At 47.3% G+C, this 25,449-nt stretch overlaps 1 protein-coding gene across 9 annotated transcripts in view; it reads right to left on the reverse strand.

The window, feature by feature from the left end:
* Positions 1-1,609: 1,609 nt before the first annotated feature.
* Ppp1r12b (protein phosphatase 1 regulatory subunit 12B) overlaps positions 1,610-25,449 on the reverse strand; it is a 203,273-nt gene continuing 179,433 nt past the window's right edge. For 4 of the 9 annotated variants that reach the window (XR_013112823.1, XM_076941238.1, XM_076941240.1 and 1 more), the window contains 5 exons: positions 23,801-23,945; positions 22,862-22,966; positions 20,055-20,108; positions 18,646-18,696; positions 1,610-7,796 (listed from right to left, as the gene is read on the reverse strand). Coding sequence is in view for 6 of the 9 variants with exons in the window: in XM_076941238.1 (XP_076797353.1) it covers positions 7,710-7,796; positions 18,646-18,696; positions 20,055-20,108; positions 22,862-22,966; positions 23,801-23,945 (442 nt within the window). In the remaining 3 variants the exon portion in view is untranslated. Of the gene's footprint in view, positions 7,797-12,931; positions 13,113-16,932; positions 18,148-18,645; positions 18,697-20,054; positions 20,109-22,861; positions 22,967-23,800; positions 23,946-25,449 lie in introns of those variants that run through there. The other 5 variants (XR_013112824.1, XM_076941236.1, XM_076941239.1 and 2 more) reach the window with 3 other exon arrangements.

Raw genomic sequence — 25,449 nt, forward strand, 5'->3', positions numbered from 1 at the left:
AATGAGCTGCGTCTCCTTATTAAAGAAAAGAGCTGAAAGCAACTTGGGGGCGGGGAGCATTTCTATTTTTTTTTAGTGGGCTAGGGCAGTGGGGCAGGGAGCTGCCCCCAAGGGCCAGCAAGGTTGGGGAGGGAGGTGAGCTGGTTTTGGAGCTCCGGCCTCCCGCTCAAAATGAAGCAGTCGCCGCCTATTCTCTTCCTGGTTTGGGAGAAGGTCAGATCGGAGTCACACAGGGTCCACCCACCTGGGACGATAAGGACTGTCCTGCATCCTTAAGTTCCCTCTAGAAGACCTGGGCTTAGGAGACAGCAGTAGCCTGACCCGGACAGTAGGGAGGCTGCTGGTCTCAGGGTGTAGATGTTTAAAAGTGGAACGTATAAGGTCTCCAATCTTACACTGTAAAGACTGTCATTGTCTTTGATGAGGCAGAGATAACAAGGCCAGCAAGGCTTCAGAATACTTAGGGACAGAGTCTGGGGCAGTATGGCCAAGACCAGGAAAGGATTAAACTGTTTTAGTTCCCAGCCCCAAAGACTGTCACTTCATATTGTGTGACACTTGTCTAGGACCATAATTTACTAGACTTTCTTGTGTTTTGCATCAAACCCAGATGACCAAGGAGAAGTAAAGGCAGGCGGGTAGAGCGCCTGTATGAGCTGGCAGGGGCCCAGATCTGGCTGCCGGGCTGTTCCAGTCCAGCTGGAGGCTACGGGCTGGGTGGCCTGGTTGCACAGGACTGAGAATGTGGGCACCTTGCTCTGCTGCAGGAGGTAACCAGGAGGGAGGCTGGTACCTACGAGCAGTAGATGAAACAGGTTCTACAGACCTTACCCAGCCAGCGGGGTCCCAGAAAAACGATGCACGTGGTCTAGGAGGCCCCTGTATCTGTCAGGCTTGTCTCTGCTTCAAGCCCCAAGGCCAGGACTGAACTCTTCAACCATGACATCATCCCTGTTTCTTCTTGCTGCTTGAGCTACAAACAGCTGGGTGACAGCAGGGGAAAAGAATCTTCCCTCCCTCCCAAGTCAGTGACCAAGGATTTCCACTTGGCAGGAAGCAGACCCAAAGCCTGGCTGCCCACTCCCCAGCCCTGCCAGCAGCCTGCACAGCAACTCCCGAGCTAGGCACCCTTCTGTCAGGATTTAGGTCCAACCTCTAATGACCCCAGAGTTAGTTTCATTTACATAGTTTGGAAGTGGTTTTTGGAACTTGTGAACCAGTGACCTAAGGAACCCTTCCACAGTGGAGGACTGAGGTAGTCGGAAGCCTGCAAGAGCCCAGCACCACCACCAGCTTACCCTAGCTCCCCTGTGTAGCATGGCTGGTAGGGTGTATCCAAGTGGACCATACACCCCTGCTTCTTACCTTTAAAGAAGCAGCCACCTTCTTAGGCACCGAGAGCCTGTATTCTTCTCAGGGTTGTTCCAAACCTTCACTGTAGGCTTTACTGCCAATCGACCCAGGAAATAAGTATGTTGGTGCTCCAAGAGCCCTTCCCTGGGAAGGGGAAGTGGTGACTACAGACTTGTGGGTACCTATGGTAGAGACTTCTCAGTGGCGACTGTTGGGAGCTGCCTGGTGAATGGGAGGGTCTATCAATATCATGGCACCAAGTTAAAACACAGTTTTATTTACTCATTTATAAATACTGTTGTGTTTACAGGCATCATATAGACGTGAATATTATTCCCAAACTTTCAAATACAGAATACTTAATACTATATAACAACACCCAGTAAAACAAATCCATTCATCTCAGGGTTGAAAAGGCCACTCAAAATTGCATAAAAATACATTCAGTTGGAAAGCCAGTCTGGCTCCGCCCTCAGGAGCCTCCAGGTGTATTACAGTTGACTCAAGTTAATCCACACAACTCAGCTGGCAAACAGTTCCATTCGGTGCATTAAGCGTGGGTGAAGGGTGGAGAGAGGAAATACAAAATGCTAGCACTGAAGTGGTGACCAAGATTGGAGCGGAGGACACATGCCTGGAAGAAAACCGTAAAGCCAAAGTGGGGTCTGAACCACCAACCCTGCAGAGGGAGAGCATGGGACAGTGCTCCCCTCTGCAGGGAAATCATGGCTTTGCTTGAAGGGACCAGCCAGGAGGAGGGCTGAGCTGCCAAGGGCTCAAGGGATTCGGACTGGAAAGGTGGGCACGTCGGGTGGGTGCATCCTCTCCACATCCTCTCCTGTACTGGCCTTCTGGTACCTTTACCTATAATCGCTTTCACGTAGTCTCCCCCATCCTAGGATAAGCTGGAGTCTGCTCGAGGTCTCAGGAGAGTAGGTCGAGAACAGCACAGACACATGCAGTCTGGAGAGAATCAAGCTGGTACCAGCCAAAGTGTCCCTTGTTCAGGACCAAGCTCTGACCCTCAGCTCTCGGTTCAAGAGCATGTCAGAGGCTCTTCTGGCTCCTCATGGTCAGGCCTTCTGTGGATCTTCTCTCCTGCCTGGTTGAGTGGCTGTCACTATGCAAACAAACTCGTCTAGCCTGTGCAGAGAAAACACTCCTGCCTTAAGCTGGTACCAGTCACATCTTTCAGAGACAGTACAGTGAGCAGCCATGACCCTGGAACAGAGGGGTCACGTAGACTATAAGCCAAACCTGGTCTTTGAGGGCCGCTAGCACAGCCAGGGAGTTTTGAAAGTGGAAGGGGCTAGCCATGGGTGGTGGGCGGAGTGACATGCTGGTGGCGTGTGAACATCTTCCAGGACTCTTGGCTGATTAATGGAAAACCTCTTCCCTTGAGCACCATCAAGTCCAAGTGTAGGAAAGCAAGGCCTAAGGCGAGCCTTGGGAGAGAGCTGAGAGGGAAGGGAGGGGGAGGGGGAGCTTATTTTGGAGGGGCCTAGGTTAGCATCTTGGTGACACTTTAAGGGGCCACCCAAGCAAAATTTTATTGGAAACATTAGGGGAAAAAAAATCTAGAGGCAAAATAACAAAATGTGGTTCTGGCAGATTCCCAATCTGGAAGATAAGCCGAGGAGTGGGAGGAGTGCTTTTCGAAACTGGGAGGGGTATGAGGAGCAAGAGACCGAGCGCACTAGATAAACTGTTTGCGTTCCCATTCTCATCAAGAAATGCCAGACCTCTTTGAAAGCTTCAGCCTGGTGTGTGTGTGGTGTGGTGTATTCCCAGGCTTGAAGAGACCCTCACATTGTCAAGTCTGCTGAGGTAAAGCCAGAACATGCTTCAGGGCCATGGCCTTAGATATTCCCTCCTCTCCCATCTAGCCATGGTGGGTGTCCAGGCGCTGGGTTGCAAGGCACCCCAGGAGGTTTGTGACCCTTAACCACAGTTCTCAAGGAGACGTTGATACAACTTTCAGCTACTCTCTGGCTTGTCAGGAGTCCAGCTGATTTCCTCAGCCCTCAGAGACCACTCCACTTCTCTGTAGCTGTGACAATGACAGCTTCTGGGCTATAATGAAGTTGATCTATTTTTCCAATCTAATCAGAACACAAGCAATCAATAGTTGTCCCTAACAGAGTCGACTGCTCCGAGCAGTGTCAATACCCATTAGAGGAGCTGATTAAAATCTTGCTCAGCTGGAGCTGAGGGACGAACTCAACGAGACGGAACACACTTCCAGGTGCAGAAGCCTGGCTTCCTTTCTCCCAGGCTCCGACCTTCCCCCATTCCACATTCACAGACCTTCCCCTGCCTTTTGACCACCTCAGCAGGCACCCAGTTTCAGGGTTTGCCCCTTTCCTCACATCCAAGCCCCAAGCGTAGGCGTCTGGCTAGAGCTGGGCACCATTCTGTGGTATGCGGCCCTGGTGTCTGCTGTGAAGGAGCCTGAACAGCAGCCTGAGGAATGCTCTCCTGCTGCTCAAGGCAGAGCTCAAGACTAGAAACTAGTTGGTGCCAAGCAGAGTCTGCTGCTTGGGTGCTGAGAAGCAGTGCTGGTCACATCTAGCCGTGGTGGCTGAGCAGACCTGCCAGGGGCAGCTGGTTTCCTGTGATGTACACCGTGTCCTCAGCGGCCTAAAACACTGCTCTATCCACTCCACGAGCTCCAGTCTCCACCTCTGCAGGTTGGCAATATTTTTATCTAACCACCAGGAAGGAAGGCAATCACACCACACTGTTCAATTGCTTTCAGTGTTAAATTCGCTTTCCAACACAGAGGGGAGGCCGACCTTGGCAGGCCAATCTTAAACAGGTTGAATTTGGGAAGAAGGCAAGACCGATCTTGAAAATTCAAAGTTAAGCCATTTTGAAGCAGAAATCTAAGTGTAAAAAAAGTCCTCCTCTTTGAATAAATGACAGAATTTTAAGTCAAGAGGACTTGAAAGTAGCTTGCCCACAAAGCTGCCTCACTTCTGAGTCATGGAAATCTTTACAGTTTGAGGGTTTGCACCTATCTTCAGAATAGAAAGGCAACTGAGCTGCAGCTAGACTTGGGCATGGATCTGGACAGGGCCCACCACTGAAAAGGCATGTAAGCAATGGTTGGAGCTGTCTCTGCTAGGAAAGACTGCAAAGGGACCAGAGAGCAGAGTCCCCAGGGGTGTGGCTTGGAGAGGCCCTTCACTCTGGTTCCTATACTCTTCTGAGGCCTATGGACTGCTCCTATACTTCCTGAGTAGAAGCTGCCAGCAACCCACCGAACAATCCTTGCACCTCAGGGGCTGAGGCAGAGAAAGCAGAGTGAGAACATGTTCCACTGCTGGACACTCACAAGGAGGTGCGGCTCCAAGATAGAGCTGTTCTTCAGATTCTTTAGAGGCAACACCCTTGAATGTGCATAGCTCTTCCCCTAGAGACTGGGATGGGTCCGGGGATCAGCACTAGGGGTTTCCGAGCCTTTCCAGACAGTTCCTGGAAGTGCTGATCCCCAGCTGTCTGTAAAGGCTCGGAAACCCCTGAAAGTCAAATAGGCAAACTCCAGCCAGAGATTCTCTGGACTGACCAGTCATAACCCTCAAAGGTGGCTTGGGTATTGAAAGCTGTCCAATGAATGAGAACACTCTTGTCCCTATCTTAATTTCCCATGAAGACTGGTGTGACAAGGCTGAGTCCTTCCTGCGTGCTTGCTTACTTGCAGTGGAGCAGTAAGCTCCAGCCATGGGATTACTCACAAGAAGCCAACAGGTGAGGCTGGTGGCCACTGGGGAGACTGGTGGTGTGTAACTGTCCAAGCTACACAGGAAAGGGAGACTGCACACACAGAAGAGCTGGCCTCAGGAGGCCATGTCTTTCATGGGTCTTTCAGTCAGTATGATTTTGAAGAAATGGAGTTTTCTTCTCTGGAAGAGACCAAATTCACAATGCTTCTAATAAAATTAGTGGCCTGAAAGGAGTTGCCAGGAATGGCCTGGGACTGTGTGTGCTCTGATGGGCTCTTGGCCACAGAGCCAGTACTACCGAGACTTAAAAGCTTGTCACAAGAAAACGTTCCTGGCAAGAGGTGGCACCTTAACATGAAGGCCATGTAGAGCAGCAGGTATAATGCCAGTCTGTGAGTTTCTGAGCGCTTTCCCTTGCTTCAAAAGGCCCAAAGGCATAGCTCTGAACACCTTCCCCTGGCCTAGGAGTGGAGGAGGTGCAAACTGGTTTCCTGCAATCCCATTTTCTCTCCCCAAGAATGAGGCAGCAGTTCCCTCTTTCCCAATACAGAACCCACGCTAGGAGAGTCGGTTGGCTGGCATCCTGTTGATGTCTCCCAGCAAGAAGGGAATGCTTCCCAGAGCAGAAGACAGGTCCTTCTCACTGTGGCTCAGTGCTTCACAAGAGCAGAGTAGGCCAACAGGAGACTGACTCCTCAGAAAACAGGCTGAAGTGGAAAAGAGAATCTTGTATGTGCTGAGTCTGTGTCAGAGGAGATACAGCTCCTGTTCTGTACCACGGACCTGAATTACAACATCTGTTTAAGAGCACACGACGTCTGCAAGTGCCACCAAAAAGGGCAGTGGCGTCCTCATGAAAGAAACTAACAGAGGTAGTGTTAGAATGGTCCACTTCACTAGCAATCCTCAAACAACGAGGCATTAAAGGACGTGTCCTTTAATGTGAACCATAGGACAAAATGCCTACAAAATCCACATTCTACCCATCTGCACTGGCTCATCAAGAAGAGCCAGCAGTTTAACTGTGTGCTGGAATTAGAGACTACTCTACATAGGCTGAGGCATAAGCTAACGGGCTGCTTTGTCTAGACTCTAGAGGATGGTAGTCAAGATGTGACAGGTATCAAAATCATGACATCTGAGGAGGGACTCAAGGGGCTAGGTAAGAAGAGACCACTACCCACCCATACCTAATGTGCTATCCTGGCAGGAAGAAGCAGACCTCAGCTTCTTTTAGTAAAAAAAATGTAGTATAGGTGCTCAAACTTCAAGTAAGACATGCATAGCTCCCAGAGCTGACCACAGGTCAGAGTTATGGCAGCAGGGAGTCACAAGGATGCTGGACCAGATGGTCTTTGGGGCTTGTCACTCTTAAGAGTCCACAAGTACTCTTCTTCATCTTCAGTCTCTACCCAGCATTCACCTCTCCTGTTGACTTCTAAGAAGGGATCTCTTCCCTGAATATGACCACCAGAAAGCAAGTTACCACCATCTTCGCAGTGTTCCAAGTGTCCTCAGATGCTCTCCACGTCTCTCTGGCCTGCTTCCACTCTCTAGTCTAGCTTCTGCCCCGGCTCTCCCCCGGTCCTCCTTGCAATGACTCCACTTCTCATTAGGAGCAGGGCCTGAGTGAAAAGGGAACAAAGCCAAAGGAAGCAAGGCAAACATGGGCACTCAACACCCAGGCTTCCTTTTTCTGGAGAGAGGGTCTTGCTATGTAGCTGGCCTCAAACTCCTGATCCTCCTGCCTCAGCTTCCTGAGTGCTCGCATTATAGATGTATACTACTTGTACAACTTGAAGAGTTCAGAAAATAATTTTGTAAGCAGACAAGTGGGAGATATGAACAATGGGCTGGCCCTTAAGCTGTCCTCTGGCTTCTCGGGGACAGGGCCATGGCACCAAGGCAGCAGAGTGACGAGTTTCCGAACAGCTGAGGTCGGGAGCTCGGTTTCAGCTTTTATGCCATCAGGGTAGGAGGAGAAATCACCAAAGGACAGCAAGAAAAGGAACAAGAGAGTTCAAGGCTGCCTCGGCCTTGTGGAGAGGAGAAATAAGGGCAAGACTAGTCAGCGATGTTCCTAGGTTACCGATAGGAAAGTAAAAACAAGTCAGTTCCTGAGTGGTGAATAACAACCTCAGCACAGGGTCACCGTGGACTACAAGCAAACAGCTCCAGAGGCAGTCCAGAGAGAATTCCACATTCCGCCCTTTCTCCAGCACCCCAGATAGGATCCTAGAGTGGCCACCACAAGACTCACCTATATAAAGAACAGTGGGTCCGTGTAAAGGCTATGGGTCAAAGCCTTATATATCTGGACCAAAACCAATGTGGACAAAGCAGCAGAAAGTTGGGGTCACAGCTGAGGTTGGCATACCCCACAAAGCTTTCTCCAGATTGTTTGAAATGGTCACAATCATGCTTCAGTTAGAACTGTCATAAAACTTAGGACAGAGGTGTGGGGGAACGCGGCACGGAGAGTGCAGAGACAATGTACAGTGCAGAGGTGACTGATGAGGTCACAGGGAGGTGCCCTTTTCCCAGAACATTCATGTCTTTTGGCCGGAAGGCCACAGCTGGAAGTGAAAAGTGGGCAGCAAATGCTGTCCCTCCTCCCAGACCTGACCTCATCTATTTGGACAGTTTGCTGATGACTCTGATGAGGGCACCATTTTCATCCTTCAGCCTCTGATTGTCGGATTTCAGTTCTGTTAACACCTGTGGAGACAGAGAGAAAGGTGTGTCAGAGCCCAGCACAATGGCTGCCTTTACCCTGCCAGGGCTCCTGACCACTGTGTGATACGTTGTCACTACCCTTCTGCTCAGGGATAAAACCCCTCAAAGCTTTCTATTTACTGGGTCAGAAATGTAAATATTTAGGGAAAACACAGCTGCTGTCTTTTGAGGCAGGTTCACATTACACAGAGCCTACAGTTCTGCTCCACTGAGCTCTTTGCAACTGTTCCTGCCCTTGAACTCACCTACAGCCTAGAGAATCTAGGGAGACTGCCAGGGCACTGCTGAGTACACAGGGAAGGGCTTCGGCAGGGAGCCAGAGAGACGGTGACCTTAAGAGTTAAGTGGCACAGCTTCCCACCCAAGAACAACATGCAAGCCGAGAAATAGAACTTGGCTTTTCTGCCAAGGGTCAAGATGACCAAGGTCATCCTGCTGTCTTTGGTAACTAGAATCCATCCAGATTCTCACTGGACATACTATACACACCTATTCTCAACATTAACACCCAGAGAATTTACAGCTATGGCCAGGGCCCAGGGGCCTTCACCAGCACTTCAGTATTGGATGGTGTTATAATTCTGGCAAGCAGAGGCTTCTGGAAGAGGGATGGAGTGGAGACTCTATCTGTCACTTCTTCCATCTTGGAACATGACACACATTGTTGCTCAACTCAAAGAACACAGGAAAATTGAGTTGCAGCTTGGACACCCAAGTCTTTATGACGTGATTAGGCACTTTGACAGGTATTTTGTATATCCGAAAAGTCTTAATGAACTACAGTTCATGTGTGGGCCTTCCTGGTAGCAGACTGGATTTAGAAAGTAAGTACATGTTCACAACAAAGGATCCAGAGATCTGTGTCCTCCCTGTTATGCAGACATCCCTCTTTCCACTGATCAGTTATTCCAATCGTTACAACCGACAGTTAAGCAAGGCCTCTAGAAAAGGGTAGCCTGGGCTCAGGACTCACAAAGCCCATGTAGTTCTAGCTCCTGGCACTGCTATTAAACTAGAAAATCTAAATGTGCCCGAAGGAATGTAATCTTTATCTCTCCAACCTCACAAAGACAATACAGGTTACATCATACAATTGTATGTGGATGTGCAAGTGCGTGCGTGCGCATGTGTGTGTGTGTGTGTGTGTGTGTGTGTGTACATCCCCACATCCTATGTCAGGGAACAAAGGAAAAACAACACCTACAAGTGAGGAGTTTGAAAGTCTCACTGGCTCCTCAGGAACCAGTGCTGCAGCTGTTCTTATCTCTATAAATGAGGAAACAGATGTCCATCCCTAGTGTACAGCAGTTAGCTAGTTATGTAGTATGTACCAATGATGAAAGTATACCCATATGTGCCCAAGTCCAAAGACCATCTCTTCATTATAGATTGGAATAAAAACCACCAAGGCACTTGTAGCTCAGAAACAGATTCAGGAGTGGTCACTATCAGTGATCCACGGTGCTTTAGACCAGCGCTTCTCAACCCCATTTAGGAGTTGAACAGCCCTCTCATAGGGATCACCTAATACCATAGGAAAACACAGATATTTATATTATTATTCATAACAGTATAACATTATAGTTATAAAGTAGCAATGAACATTTTATGGTTGGGGGGTCACTATAACATGAGGGTATTAAAGGGTCACAGCATTAGAAAGGTTGAGAACTGTTACTTCAGACAAACCACTTCTCTGTATGCCTGTAGCTATAAAGGAATAGTAAGTGCTCTGCTCCCTCAGATGGGCCTGGGAGAAGCTGACAGAAGAAACAGGCATCAAAGTGCTACCATCTGTGAGGGGACTTGCAATACTGGGACCCCTGCTACCACTCAGTTTCCCTGTGAATCTGAGAGAGCAGGCAAGTCCTCTCCACCCTTCAGCAGTAAGACTGCAATCTAAAGACTACAATGGAGAGCTTGTCTTTGAGCCTGTCCTCTGTGGCTCAGGAGCTCTGGCAGCCTCTTTCATGCCTATCGGAACAGGGTGCTCAGAAACTCAGTCAGCAAGCTCTGCCCAGGCCACCTTCCATGTCTGCTCTAATGCTCCGTGTCTGGAGCTTGTTTGCCTGGGTGGGACTTGTGGCTGTTTTGTCTGCACACGTGTCTGTGACTGGTGCCTGTGAAGGCCAGAAGAGGGCATTAGGTTCTCTGAAAGAGGAGTTACGTGGTTAGCTGTGAGAGCACGTGTGTGCTGGGAATCAGACTAGGATGCTCTGAAGCACAGCCAGTTCTCTTAACCACGAGCCACCTCTCCAGCCCCTGAAAAGCCTATTTCTTAGCAGGACTGCACAGGTATGAAGCAGCAGCTGTGGGTTGTGTTCCCTGCTCATCAGAATTGAGCTGCTTTAAAAAGGAGGTACAGGTTGTTCAGTGTTGGTGATTTTCTTTTCCTCATTAAGAACTCAATTCTTTGGGGGCCAGGGAAGAGGGACAAGACAATTTCATAGCTGCAACATCTAACATCTTAGGAAAATGTAAAAAAGTACCAGTGGCGTGCAGAGACCAAAGAAGGGGCACAGAGACTCCATGCTGCCTGACATTAGGCTGAAGTCAAGGGTTAAGTAAGAGTGTATGTGAGGAACTCTGCAAGCATGAGATTGTGGAGTGCATCCTTACTCTCTAGACTCCAGCTTCTCCGTTTCTAGCCATTTGGATGTTCAGACACTTCAGACAAACAGAGTCAAGTACATGTTTTATTAAATATTATTTCTTATAGTCAAAAGACGGGGGTCCTAAAGCTTTAGGGTGTTCCAGGGCAAGGCAAGCTGTGGGTGCGACGGTCTCACAGTAAGCCTTACCTGAGCGGCCTTGCTTGAGTGGTAGAGCTTCCTGGCACTAAGTGCTGGGGTCAGACTTGCAGGGGATGATTCAGAAGGGGTGGCAGTGTTAACCTCTTGACCACACTGCCAGTTTCTTCCCTACTGACAGGAGTCAGCTGGCAGGCTGACCACAGGCCACACAGTCTTGCTGTGACTACTTCATTGCCTGAGTGTGGCCTCGCAGTTAACACACAGTGATAACAAAAAGCAAGTTTTGATTTGCTTCCAATAAATCTTAATTTCTGGACATTGAAATCTGAATTCCATAGGAATTTTATTTGTCAACTACAATTCTTTTGATTTCTGTTTTTAAACTACTAACATGGCTCATGGGCCACTGCTTTCCCTTATCACACAGGTCACATACCAGGCAATGACATTGTAGTGACACATTTTTTTGGTAGGTGAATGTGTTTTGGAAACAGTCTTTGTACACCATGCTGGCCTCAGACTCACAGAGACCTGCCTGCCTGCCTCCAGGTGCTGGGAGTAAAGGTGTGTGCCACCACGCCTGGCTGAAACTGGCCTGTCAAGCCAGGGTAGTGAAAAAGTCCAGCTCTGTCTGTGACTCCTGCTGCAGTGCTGTCCTCTGCTGTAGTTTCTTGACAGATTGTTCCTGCATTGTTTAGGCTATGTATGTGCTCACCAAATGGTTAAGGCTGCGCTAAATATGCAGATGGCTTATCTCATGGTGCAGAGTGCAGACTCTGGAGCCTAACAGAGTTTGAACTTTTCTTTAACCGGTTACTCTCCAAGGGACCTTGGGCTTGGTTCTGATTCTGTAATCCATGTTTTAAATACATGCACTGGTGCTGAGTCATCAGTAAGAAAACAACCTGTGGCCTACGCTTCCGTAAATGCCAGGAGGACACTGAATTTTGCCGCAAGTGCTACACTGTCTTGCAAAAATAACTGGGACATCTTTGGGGGGGTGTCTCTATTTAACCCCAAGACAAAATTTCCCATGTTGCTAAGACTGAACACTAAGAGCATGCTCCACCACAGAGCTACATGTTAGCACCCTTTGAGGATGTTTGAGGCCAACTGAAACACAGAGTTTAGACCCTATGCTGGCTGCTCACTGCCTGGCCATGGCAGCATATCTCTTTTCATTTTCTTTCTACCTGTGACAGCACCCGTGAGAGGACATTAGCTCAGCCCTATAGTAATCTGGGTGCCTCAGTACTAGTGGGTATTAGTTGCCAGCTACTGACCTCAAAGGCAAACACAAATAGGCAGACAAAAGGACAGGCCCCAGTCAAGACTAATTAGATTGTTGCTGAAAATCAAAAACTCATTTCAGGCAGTTGTGACCCCATCACAACTATCTTTGGATGGCAAACAATCTGTGTGTGAGCCTGGCTCTCAGATCCATAGCCAGAGGAAGATTCTAGTTTGCCAAATGCAGTTTCTTGAGGGGTAGTTTCAGCTGAAAACAAACCCTGCTCTCGATCCATTGCCTGGCATTTCCTTTGCAGGCCACGCCTATTAGGAAGGGCCCACTTCTACACCTGTGGTTCTGCCTCAAGGCCCACACACGCAGGGCAGGGAGGGACGCCTCCCTACAGCCAGGAGACGTGGGAGAGGAATGGGATGATGTTTCAGGAGGAGGAAGAGGAGGAAAGCAGACTTAGGAGGAGGTTCAGAACGCTCATCTAGTTTTGCCTCAGTGGTAGAACGGACAGTGTTTGGTGGGTAACAGAGGGAAGCTCAGGGAGGCGTGGCCTAGTCCTTTCCATCAGGTAGTGCTGTCACTTGGATTAAGTTCCATCTGGTATTCAGAGGGCTGTGATTCTCAACCATGGTCACATACACATCAGTAGGGGAGCTTTAGATCAGTCCAAACCATAGAGCACTGGAAGGGTCCATATATGGTATACAATACCAGTTCCCAGGAGGATCTCACGTGCTCTTGCTCTTGGTTACTTTAGCCCTACTTGGTACACATACATTTGGGTTGCTGTTGGCTGACAGAGCTCTCTGTCCACTTGGCAAAGATCCTGTCAATGAAATCATATGTGTACATGGATGCACACAGGTAACTATACACAGCTGTGTATCTGTGTGCAGCTGAGGAAGCACATCTACATCCAGTCTCTGGGGGAAGAGAAGGTAATATGGCAACGTAAACAGTGACCTGTGCTTGCCCACTACCACCCTTGAACTGGATATTCTTATGTCCCATTATGCGGACTCCATCTCCAGATGACCAGGTTTACAGATACCTGGATATGGAGGCTCTGATGGAAGGGATGGGCACTGGGCTTCTGGGACCAACAAGAGGAGTAAACCTGCCTGGAGTAGCAGAGGAGGGAAGTGAGGTGGAGAGGAAGGGCAGGAGCTAGAGCTCCTGGGTGTCCGAGGACTCGATGGACTTGGAGAGTCTGGCCACCACTCTGGTCAGGGCCCTGTTCTCAGCCTGCAGTTGCTCGTTCATCTGCTTCAAGGTTTGAATCTGTTTTAGTTGGTGAAGGTTCTGCAGAGAGTGAGACATGAAGGAAACAGACAAGACAGAGACAAGACAGACAGAGAGAAAGTAGGACAAAGAAACTCCGTGACTTTCTGTTTCTGGTTTTGGTTTGCATGCAAGAAAGGAAATGAGAAAGGCAGGTGTAATGAGCGCAAGCAGAACCGGGAGAAGGATGGAGAAATGTGCCAGGAAAGGAAGAGCTCTCTGTGGTCCTTGGATGAGCCCCGAGCATGCTGGGATTAGCTGCACGAGCATCAAAACCCACACGTGGATCACCTGAGAACAAGAGGCCAACATATGGCTTGGGCCTTCTGACAAATTCACATGCAGAGCCACAGTCTGGGGACTCTCCTTTATTGTCACTAGGACAGGGCTGAAGATTTAGGGGCAGGGGGAGGCTTCCTAAATCAAACATCACTCTTCTTCATCTTGCCCTCACACTTGATCCCTACCCCTATTTTTTTCTTCCTTAAGAATACCACCAGAGGGTTCTCTTCAGCACTCTCTGCATACAGCATGCATAGGAAGAAGGCTGATATGACACCTGTCAGCTCTTTGGGTGGACCTGTAACCTGTTTTGCAGGAAGCATAATCAACCTTTCCAGTTCTCCCCAATAGCACAAAGAGCTTGCCCAGGTCCTACAACTGTCAAATGGCCTCTGACCTACTATACATGATTATATATATCACAAAGTTCACAGCTAACTTGTGCTCTCTGCCTCAGTTTGTGTTGAGGCTTGGAACTGCATAAATATGTTTAAACAGATGTACACTCTGGAAATTATAAATGAACAAAAGCAGTGATCTCATGAATGCCAGGTGATGGTGGAACTGGCTGGATCACTGTGGTGGTCTAGCCTCACTGGGACATCAGTGTTGCAAAGGAACAGATAACCATCACAGTCAGTCTTCCCAGTATTTCACAAGTGACTGGAAGACTTCAATAGATGGATCACAGCATAGCCTGCCAACTCTGCCATGAGCTCTCCTAAGGACCCTCTGCACTGACCTTGAAACTAAGACTATCAGCTCTTTTGGAAGAGGGAAATGACTTTGTTATGCAGGGTGTGGGTTATAGTGATGATAGAAAGGTTCTCTTGTACTTCATACACAGTGATCGAGGACAGACGCAAGAGATTAGTGGGGCTATGGTCTGGGAGTGAACCAGCAAGAAAATGAAAGTAGCATGAGAGAAACAGTAAAAAGGAAAAACAAAGCGGAGACACTGCTGAAGAGTCCTCTGCCCAAAGAGGAAGAATGGCTACCATGGGAAAGGTAGGGCTGCCAGGCACCTCTGCCAACTGCAAGCATCCTGACCATGGAGGGGACAGGTGAGGGAGATCATAACAGCACATAGAGGGGTTTAAAGACATGAGCAGAAACAGGGAAACCCCTGCTGATGCCATTCACTGGTGCCGACATCTGACCAAAGCTTGCAGTGCACTCACTGTTATTATATGAAGTGGCCTTTGCCCCCATGGGACATTACAGCGATCAACTATGACAGTGACTTAGTCTAACATGTGGACACGGGCAGCTCTAGGTGGAAGAATCTGGAAGCTGTAAGTATGGAGGAGGGCAGTAGGAAACATCTGGTGGAATGTTCTGCAGGAAGTCATGAAACAAGCATGGCAAAGAGAAGATGAGGAGGAGGGCAGAGCCCAGGGCAAGCTGGCTAGCGTGCTTCCAGGGTAAGCAAAGTAATCCCAGAAGCATCTTACAGGGGGATGGCTGCTGAGCCCTCCTCATTCGAGGGCCTGGAATAGGAAGGGTCGGGTCTGGCAAGGAAGCTGAAGCTTAGTGCAGGATGCCCCAGTAAAAAGTCATCGGATGTGGACATCCCAAGGCAGGTGCAGAGCCAGCTCAGCTCACACTGACATGCACACCTGTCAGATCTGTCATATAATTCCACTCTCATCTGGTGGAGGAGTTTCTCCCAGGAAGAGGCATACTTACCTTTCTGGGTAGACACCACGACTGTCTCCCAATCACAGAGCCCTCCATACACCTGGGAGGGCCCATCTCATGGACCCATTTCACCGGACCTTTGTGTTTTGTTGGTGTAGGGAAAACAGGCAATGATGTCACTTTCGGACTTGAGTGCCTACTGAGCTTTCAAGCATGCATGGGAAGTCACCCCTACAAATGGCACCCCATTGATGGTTCCAGCAAAGATTGAAAATGCACAAACACAGAGCAACTGATCCCATGTCTGGTAAGATTTCCCAGACTTGACAATTGTACTATTCACTGACTATCTCATACAAATGTTTAACCACTGATCCTCAGAAAAGTTGGTGAGCACACATGATAGCCTAACGAAGACCTTGAGAACTAAACAAACAGTGTCTTCAACTCCTTTAGAGCCAGTCACAGACTTTTGTTACATATTCATAGATCTGAAGATGATGCAGACAAAACTTAGCTGTAGAGTGACTGGGATCGTCTTCCCTGTTAGGCCTGTACGCATTGTTTAGGGGCACTGCTATAGGTGTTTCTTCTCCACCTGGCTTTGTGAATGGCAGGAGAGAATAACGGGGACTGAGTGATAAAGTAGATTTCTAACACGGTCTCAGAAGCAGCTTACTGACTCATCTAGGGGCCAGTTATGATCTGGCTCTATTTGATAATTTATATATTTTCCCCCTTTATGTGAATGGGCTTTGCTTTCATGTATGTCTGTGCATCACATGTGTGCAGTACCAGAGGTCGCCAGAAGAGGGCATTGGACCCTCTGGGACTGGAGTTACAGATGGTTGTGTGTCATCAGGTGGGTGTGGAAAATTGAACCCAGGTCCTCTGGAAGAACAGCTGGTGCTGTTAACCTCTGAGCCATCTTTCCAGACTCTTAAATTTCTTTTTTAAAGTTTTTGGCAAATGACTTTTGATTAGAAAGAATAAATACTTTCATGTGTAGTAAGCTCTTGAAATACTGAAGAAATGAACTCATGGCCTAGTTTAGAAAACCATGGCTTGATAGGATAAGAACATAGAAACATGCAAACCTGTGTCAACCCAAAGGATGGAGAACAATTTAGAATACCAAAGAGCTTCTGTACTTGCCAGTTTAGAATGGCATAGAAATAAGAAGGAACCCGAAGGTCCCCATTTTTGGTCCCCCCCCCACCCCTTTGAGTCTTTGTATGGGGTTTATGTGAACGGCACAAAAGTCCTGCCTATGGGCTTCAGGGCACTTATGGCAGGTGTGTGTGAGAGAGAGGGGGGAAAGGGAGGGAGAGAGGGAGGGGAAGGGAGAAAAAGAAAGAGAGAGAGGAAGAGAGAGAGAGAGAGAAAGAAAGAGAGAGAGAGAGAGAGAGAGAGAGAGAGAGAGAGAGAGAGAGAGAGAGAGAGAGAGAAGCGCTTCAGCCTGATTTACAAGCTCCAGGTCCTTTCTTTCTGCCCACTGCATCTCTTCTCCTCTGTCTTTGATATTGGATCTCATGTATCCTAAGCTGGCCTAGAACTTTCTGGGATTACACATGTGCACCACCACAGCTGGTTTATGTGGTCCCAAGGATCCACCCCAGGGCTAACTGCATGCTCGGTAAGTAAGCACTCTATCTACTAAGCTACGTGCCTAGCCTTTTCTTACTTTACTTATTTTTTGAGGTTGCTTTCTCCCCACCCTTCTTTCTTTCCTTCTTTGAGACTGGGTCTTTATGTAGACCAAACTGGTCTTGAACTCACAGAGATCGTCTCTGCTTCCCAAGTACTGGGATTGCAGGTATATATCATTATATTCAGACACAGGGTTTTACACATTTTTAATATATATATTTATTTAATATTAAATCATAAATACTTAATATATATTTTTATATATATTTAAAAGATTTACTTAAGCATTAATTACGTGTGTGAGTATTCTGCCTGCATGTATGTATATGCACAATGTATGTGCTTGGTGCCTATAGAGGTTAGAAGTTTCCCTGGAACTGGAGTTGAGGATTATTATAAGACACCATGTGGGTCCTGGGAACTGAACCCAGGTCTTTTGCATAAACAACAAGTGCTCTTAACTATGGAGCAGAGCAGAGACGGCACAGCTGAGGGTTTCAGATGGGAAACTCTCACACATACAGAACTATGTGGTGATTCATGAAGAACTGTTTGGCAATACTAGCATACTATGCTAAGAGAAAGAAAATACAGTAGCAAGTGAGGTGGGTTTGGGAAATCCAGAAGATGAAAAAACTTCAATGTGTTTGGGAGGGCAGTGTTCTGTTTACTCAGGAGAATCAGACTCTATTTCTGCTTCTGGTATTTCTGGGTCAACCTGGGAAATGTGAAGTGTCATTGCTTCAGATTCTACATGACCATTACAGTCACACTGTGGGTTGGTGACCAGGAAATGAGGGACAGGCTTGGCATTTCCCCTTCACTCTACAACTAAAATGGGTAACAGGACTGCGAGGACAGGTTCTGAAGACGTTTTATGTGTGTGGTGAGGTATCCACAAACAGCATCTTTTTAGGCCATTAAAACAACTGTCACTTGGAAAGTAATATACTTACACACCAGAGTGCTTACTCACAGGAGGACACTTGGGGATGTGTCTGACACTGCCCCAGGGTTTCTGCCTCCTAGCTACAGAAATCTACATCTGACTTGGCATACATATCCACTAAAATAACATTCTTAAAGAAAGGAAGAAGCCGAGCAAGCAATGGCTCTGCTGGCACAATGCACTTCAGGGATGAGCTGATCCAGTATCTTAGCAGGTGGCTCCCCTAAGCAGCCCCATCTTCCTTCCTCCCTTCCTTCCTCCCTTCCTTCCTTCCTTCCTTCCTTCCTTCCTTCCTTCCTTCCTTCCTTCCTTCCTTCCTTCTTTTCCTCCCTTCCTCCCTCCTTCCTTTCTATAGCAATGTACTGGCACTCAAAATTGGCAACAATCCATTCAAGAAGCTAAGGGAGGTGATGGTCGCTGTCAGTCATCCTCAAGAAGAGGGAGCCAGGAAGCCCTCAAGTAGGTCATGTGGAGATATGAGTTTGCTCTAGTGGGTGAAGGCCAAGAAATCTGGAACACTGCAGAGGAAATGGCCTAGGACAGGAAATCAATATGCAATCACATTTCATACTGCTGTAGAATGCCTCTGCTGTGCTTCTTCTGCAAGAGCTGTGTTTGGCGAGAAAAGCCTGTGGCCATGCCCAGGATACATGGAGTTCCCCTAGCGGGGACTCTGCAAAGCAGGAGAACTTGTCCTAGCTCTTTCACCCAGTATCCCCAGGGGGAAGTCGCTGCTTTGAAAATCTTGGAAGTTCAGCTTGGGGCTTTTGCCCCCAGCCTGCTGAAAGTCTCCCCGCATCCCAATCAGTTGCTTCTACAAGGCCTTTGAGGCGGCCACAGCGGGTGCAGCATGAACTGAGAGAGCTCAAGAGATGGCTGAGGAGAGGCGCTCACTTCCTCATCCAGCATCTCTTCCTCAGGGTGCTCAGTTGGCAATGACATTTAGAGCGGGCAAGCCTAGGCTTAAGTACCTACTTTAGGCAGGCATTCGGGCAACAGACACGCGCCAAGACAAAGATAATGTCTTCATACCTTCATCTCTTCTTCCATTTCCGACATTTTCCGTTCCAGTGCTCGTCTCTCCTATTGAGAAACAAGGACCTTGTTGAAGAGATAACGACATCGCAAAGCTGCCTCCCTCCCACACATCACACCATCAGCTTCATGGTCTCTGAGTCTGTCTCAACTAGGGCCGACCTTTCTCCATAATTGTACTCTGCCCTGCCGCCATGGGACAGAACTACTTCACTGATGACGACCCTGTTACCTAAGTCTTCTATAAGAAAATTAGAAGATACGGGGTGGTATCTGGCTAACATCCTTTACAAGTTAAAATTTTCAAATGCCTACAAGTAACTAGGAGCCTTGCTCTCTAGAAACAAAGCCCCATCACCTGTAGTAACACTCTACCTAAGTTCCCAGGGAACTATTTCTTCTATGGTAGGGAGTGACCAGTTGGGAAGCTGACATCACTGTCTGAAACTTCTCCCTCCCCTTGCTTTTTCTCCAGTTAGTACCTCTTAGTTTAACCTGAATTCAGGGAGGAATCGTTAACTAGGTGAGATGCCAAGGAGGACTGGTTATAGGCCAAGGGAATGAAACATAAAACTTAGTTTTTCCCACAGACAATAAGAAAGACAGGAACATACTATGTCCTTAAAGTCACATCAGAATTAGGGTTCATCACTAAATCTGAGTTTCCCCAATCCAAGGATACCAAATCCCAGATATAAACATCTGAGATCAGGTCAGGAATCTAATTAGAATGCCCTCTGCCAGAGGGCTGAAGAAAGGCTGACTGCTTAGGTCTTAAACACCTAGATCAGTGGCAAAACCCTTTGATGAAAAACCCTTGATGAAAAACTTCCTTTAAAAAATATATCTGAGTGTGTATGTATGCACATGGAAGTCAGAGAACAACCTTTGGGAACCAGTTCTCTTGTATCTAGCATGCACTTTTACTGTTGAGCTACCTCACAGGCTATCCTCCTCCTTTTGAGACTAGGTTTTGTTATGTAGCTGTGGATAGCCTGGAATTTCTATTTGAGGCCATGGGAAAGGCAGAAAGCCCTTGGACCTGTGTGCATGTTTAAATAACCAAATATCTTATAGCTCTGTGTCTGTGTGTAGTTCTGAAATCAGAAGAATGCATGAGATGATTTCCCAGGGCTCCTTCCCACCCCAAAACTGGCACATTCAAAGTAACCAACTATATGGGAAAGCCAAACGGACTGGTCATCAAATTACTGTCCAGAGTCAGACCAAAAAAAAAAAAAAAAAAAAAAAAAAAAAAAAAAAAAAAAAAGATTGTTAAGCTGGGAACGGAATGTGGCAGAGCTCCTGCGTTCTAAGATGAACTTTTTCCATTGGCATGAACAACAAAGTTAGAGAAGGTCAGAAGAAGACGTGCAGCAGGTGGCCAGGGAGACAGATGCACGTACCCGCTTCTCCGCCTCCAGCACCGAGGACCGGTCAGAGGTCTTCTCTTGTTTCTGCTGTGCAAACAGAAGGACAACACTTGTTGTTTAGGCTGTCTCATGTGTAGTAAGGAACGCAGCTTTCTCTGGTTCACCACCAGACGTCCAGAAAGAGGTGGCAGGGTTCTGGGATTTTCCCTTAGCAAGGGTCTGTGAGACTGGGAACCCTGACACTTGCCCTAAACAGTACGTAGGATGGCCCCTAGGGAGGGGAGGGCAAGAACAGTTTCTGAAGCTCAGCCTGTGTGTACAGACGTTACTCCTAACACATACCAGACTCTTCTCTTCCCTCTCCCTTTAGACTCAAAGTCCAAATCCTAAGTTCTTCATACACTGAATCACCCCTGCTCTGCCTCTAGAGACAGCTCTTCTTTCCAGGCTGGAAGCCCCAAACTTGAACGCAGTCCCTGTGACACTTTTGTAAACCATCATTCTGTTCTGAGCACTGAGGCCATTTTCCTTCTAGTGTGGTGTCTTCATACGAGGTAGTCTCCTTAGCCAGTTTCTGGTATCTGAACAGAACATTTCTACTATCATCTGTTTGGCTTCCTTCTTACTCTGTTAAGATTTTATCTGAACAAAGGATTTATGGTATATATTTAGATATCACTGACTTTCAGTTCCAACCCTTCTGAGGAGTAAAGAGATTTGGCCAATAAACCTAAGAAGAGTAACTTCAGGGAAAGGTCCTGCCTTCAATCAAGGAATATAGGAATCTGTAAGTCTCCTATGGTCTTCATGTTAGAGGACTGGGTGGAACTCTGTATAGTCAGTAGACATTTGGTGAGCAAAGGATGAGTCTCTATCTTGCCTAGCACAATGCCTAGACTGCTGCAGTACGTGGGGATGTCGGGCTGCTCCTGCAGATGCTCCCCCCACCCCCATCCTTTCTTTCTTCTCAATTTCTGAATAGCTAAAACTAACAACAAAACTTAGAATTCTGGCTCTCATCCTAGACTTTCACCTTCTGCTCTCAAGGTCATGGCTGTCTGCCTCTATACTCCATCTCCTGAGAAGCAGAAAGGAAAGGGGAATGCGTATTAGCAGACCTCAGAGTTTGTTTATAACTTCCTTTGTCTCTTTCCTAAGCTTGAGCTGGGAAGATTTTGAGATCTGCAAAGTTCAGAATACAAAGAACTTGCTTTTTCATTTGCTTGTACAGTTTTAAGTTATAGCTCCTTTGACTCTGAATAGATGTTTTACATAAAATGCTGCATGTGCCCATGTGGGAACTGTCTCCAAACAAATGCATGAGGCTGACAGGCCCTCCCTCCCTCCACAATCCTGCACACAGCTCCATTTTTGGTAAATAGAGACTTGGTTTGCAGCACTATCTTTCTTTCTGAGCTTCAAATAGCTTGCATTTGGTAAAATTAAGTCTGTCCCAGCATACCTAGCAGAGCAGTTGGCTGGCTTACAATGCAACTCCAGGGACTGGGAAGGACTGACTCTATTCTGATCTGTGTGGGTCACTCTGAGCAGTTTGCAGGGCTCCCAGTGTCGGCAGCCCTGCTGAGGAGTGGGCTGTAGTGCTTTTCATGAGGCTGCTCTTTTATGTTCTGACAAGGGCACAGCTTCTAGAAGCAGCTTAACGGCTGCATTTAGTACTAACAGGCCCATCTGGAAGCTATTCAGAACCAAACTGGTCTCTGACAAGACATACTGCCTAGTTTACTAATGCAGAGGGGAAAGTGATCATAAAATGTATTTATCCTGCCCCCTACCTGATGGTAGGGTTGTAATTTTGTCATAGACTTTTCTTAAATCAGAGACCTTTTTTTCCACCCCACAAAATAGCTTTAAATCTAGTATGCATTAGCTGTAGGTCTCAGAAAGTGCAGTAAGAGCCATGTATGGCTCCTGTCCCCTTCTTTGCTCTCTTGTGCATCCCCTGTCGGGGGGCTACAGTAAGATGCTAAGACAGTACTCAACCCTTCCCCAACTACATACCATGAGCCTGGGACTCCATGAGCCTATAATTTCATTTTTCATTGGGGTTATATCATATTACCAGATTAAGTAGCCACTTCTGGTTTTCATTTTATATTCTCGTAAAGAGCCCCCCCCCCTTTTTTTTAACCTCAGTTCTGCTTTTGAAATACTTAGTCCCCAGGCATTCTGGGAGAGAAATAACTCAAGAGGCTTCTTGTTAACTCTGCACTAACTGGAGGCAAGCTGCTGTAGTTTCAGCTACAGGGCTTGTTTCATGAGCAATGAGATCATACCCTCCCTCCCCCGGGCAGACTCTCAGATTTGGTGTAATTAAGTCAGGCCTGGCGGTAAGGAGGAGTGTCACCACTTCCATAGTGCCAGATGCAAAGGGGGACACTTCTCCAATGTGGCGTCCCCCTGGAACCTAATCTGGACTACTTCATCCCGATGTAAACAAACCACTTAAGATTTCTGGGCTCCATTTGGGGCTCTCTATACTCGGTTACAGTGTTGTGCTTATTTCTTTCCACAAGTTGAGGTACAGAGGGACTGAGGTGGGGCACCAGCAGGACGGGAGGAACCGCTTAGCACTGACTTCTGCAGTGAGAAGTTATATTAATATCAATGACTAGCATTCAGAACATCAGTTAGCTATTCATGGAACTTAACTGTCAGTTTTCAAAATTATTATGTTACATAAGAGCTCTCGCTTGGCCAGCTGGAGAAAGTACCACTTTGACTCTACCTCCCAGCCTGCTCCTAGATAGCTAGCCTCCCTCTCTCCGTCCTCCCACCTTGTGTGTGCTCCCACCTCCCCTGCTTTGTTCATCCTTCCTTACCTGGGCCATCTTCTCAAGCTTGGCCTTTATATCGGCAAGCTCTAGCTGGGCCTCCTGAAGCTTTGTTTTCAGTTTTTGGTTTTCGGTCAGGGCACTCTCATAGAGCTGTGAAGGGAACAGAACCCGGTCACTGGTGGGTTCCCAGGGGAAGAACTCCTATTTCTGCTTCAAACGATCAACTAGGTGCAGAAGAGGAGGGTGGCCTATGGAGGGCCACTGCTCTCTGGCTTCCAGGCAGTGTGCTCTCAGGTGCTGGACACAAGGAGAGAGACAGCGAGCTCCACTGTCAGTGAAGCTAAACCCCAGGAGGAAAGCCACACAGCCGTTCCCCCACGAGCCTCTGCACTGTGTGGAGTGTAGCTTTGAGACACAAAAGAATTACTGTTTCTGGAACCTGTTTGTTGATTTTTGTCAAATTCTGCTTAACAAAAAAAATCAACCAAGAAAAATCTCCTTAACCAAATGTTTTGGATCCCCATCACCCCCTGTATCTCAAACACCCGAAAGGGAATGTTTCCCAAGTCCAACTAGCAACAGCCAAAAGAAGTGGATGATAATTTTTAAAAACTAGCACCAAAAAGTATTTGGTTGATATTCAAAACACCTTATTAAAAGCACATGTTTCTTAAAAATAAGTCTAACCAAATAATTCTCATGGGCTCAGATAAGGCATTATGCTTTTTATTATTTTTATAACAACAGCACATTTCTTACTTTCTCTTATACTTCTAAATACTTGACTCTAGGCATATACTTACTGCAATAAAAGCAATATACAAATAGTCTTTAGTGGGCAGAGGTGAAGCAACAGAGAGAGCACTTCAGAAATACCTTCTGTATTCCTTATTCAGGAGTTTGCTTATTTTTTCCTACTGGTGGGAAAGACTAAAAGGTTTATATAGCATAAGCCAAGAACAGGAAACTTGAAAGAGATCCTACTTTTTTATAATCCCTGTTGCTGTCTTCTTCTACTCGGCTGGTCAGGCTGGCTAGACGAGCCTCCCTGGCTTCCCGGCGGGCTCTTGCTGAGGCACGGTCACTGTAAGAATCGCTGCTGGTCGGGTTGGTTCCTCCTGACTCCAACCTATAAGATAAATGTTGAAGATAAAAGTTGGTTTTGAGAACAAAGTGTGAGTGAGTGTGTGTGTGTGTGTGTGTGTGTGTGTATGAGTGAGAGAGACAGAGAGAGACAGAGACAGAGAGACAGAGAGAGAGAGAGAGAGAGAGAGAGAGAGAGAGAGAGAGAGAGAGAGAGCGAGAGGAGAGAAAGCGCCAGCCTAAGGCTAGTCTGTGCCTTTTCTAAGAGGCTGAGAACTCTGCCCAGATACTTGCTTTCCTTGAATCTCTAGCTAGCATGTACAGGTCTCATGGCCACACTGTCAGCATGTGTATGAGAAATGACGCAGCTTGGGGAGAGAGGCTATCATTTGCCAAGAATGGAGCTCACTTGAAAAATTGGTGGCTTGGACCATATGCTGCTTTAAATCTTAGAGCTTTCAAATTAACTGGGAGTTGAACAGTTTCCCTAAAGAGTATGCCTTTAAATGTCAAAGTTTCTTGGGTCTGAAGGGCTCTTGGAAAATGATAACAATGAACAGTCAATGAATCAGAAACACATGAGTTTGTAGAACGAGCCACTGGGGAGAGAGAGAAGGAACGGAAACCACAGCAGGACACTTGGGCTTTGGGGTACACAACGGGTTTGCTGGAGTCAAATATCCCCAAGCAGCCCGTTTTCTCCCCTCTATTCCATGTCAAGACTTAGGCTTATAGCTAAGATTTCTGTGTCTGGCAGGTGAGCTTCTGGAGCTGTCAGTGGCTCTACTTCCAGCACTGCTAAGTACAGGAAGGAGTCTCTGAGCTAATTACCAGCACAGTGTCCTGGTGTCCTTTTAACCCTTCAGACCAGTGCATGTTTGCCTGCTCTCTGCTCACTCCTGGGTAGCACATACAAAGTACTGTAAACAAACCAACCCCTGAGACCACTGTCCCCTGAACTGCTTTGGTTTGCAGCATCACAACTGTGAGACTGTCTGGTTTCTGTGGTGGCTTCAGGCAAGGGAGGAGCTGGAGTAAGCACTGGGAAGGGCAGAGGAGTGGGAGGAGCAGAGAGTCCAGGAGGGCAGTAAGGCGGGAGGAAGGTGCAGCTGCACAGAGAGCTGGAGAGCTGGGTCCTTTTCTCTTAGAGATGCTAGGACCTGTGCTCCTGTTGCCCTCCCTCACTCCCTGTTCACGGAAATCTCTGCATTGGTGATTTTTCTGACTACAAAAGCAATACATGAAGTAATATCAAAGCATCTACCCCATAATCTTACCCAGGAAATAACTGCTATTAACAGTAGATTTCATATACTTCTGTAATGTCAAATACAAAATGTTAAAATACACATTCCTATGAAGCCAGATTAGACTTACATTATTTGATTCCTCCCTACACTTATGATTCTGTGAATATCTACCCATAAAAATAGAAATAAATATACTGCCTCCTTAAAAATGACTACAGTTCATTCCTTGGTTATATGGTAATTTAGCCATATTTCAGGTGATAGACATACTGCTTCAAAGTCGTTAGCTATTAACGTATC

This window comes from Arvicanthis niloticus, chromosome 10, assembly GCF_011762505.2.
Source record: "Arvicanthis niloticus isolate mArvNil1 chromosome 10, mArvNil1.pat.X, whole genome shotgun sequence".
Classification (NCBI taxonomy): Eukaryota; Metazoa; Chordata; class Mammalia; order Rodentia; family Muridae; genus Arvicanthis; species Arvicanthis niloticus.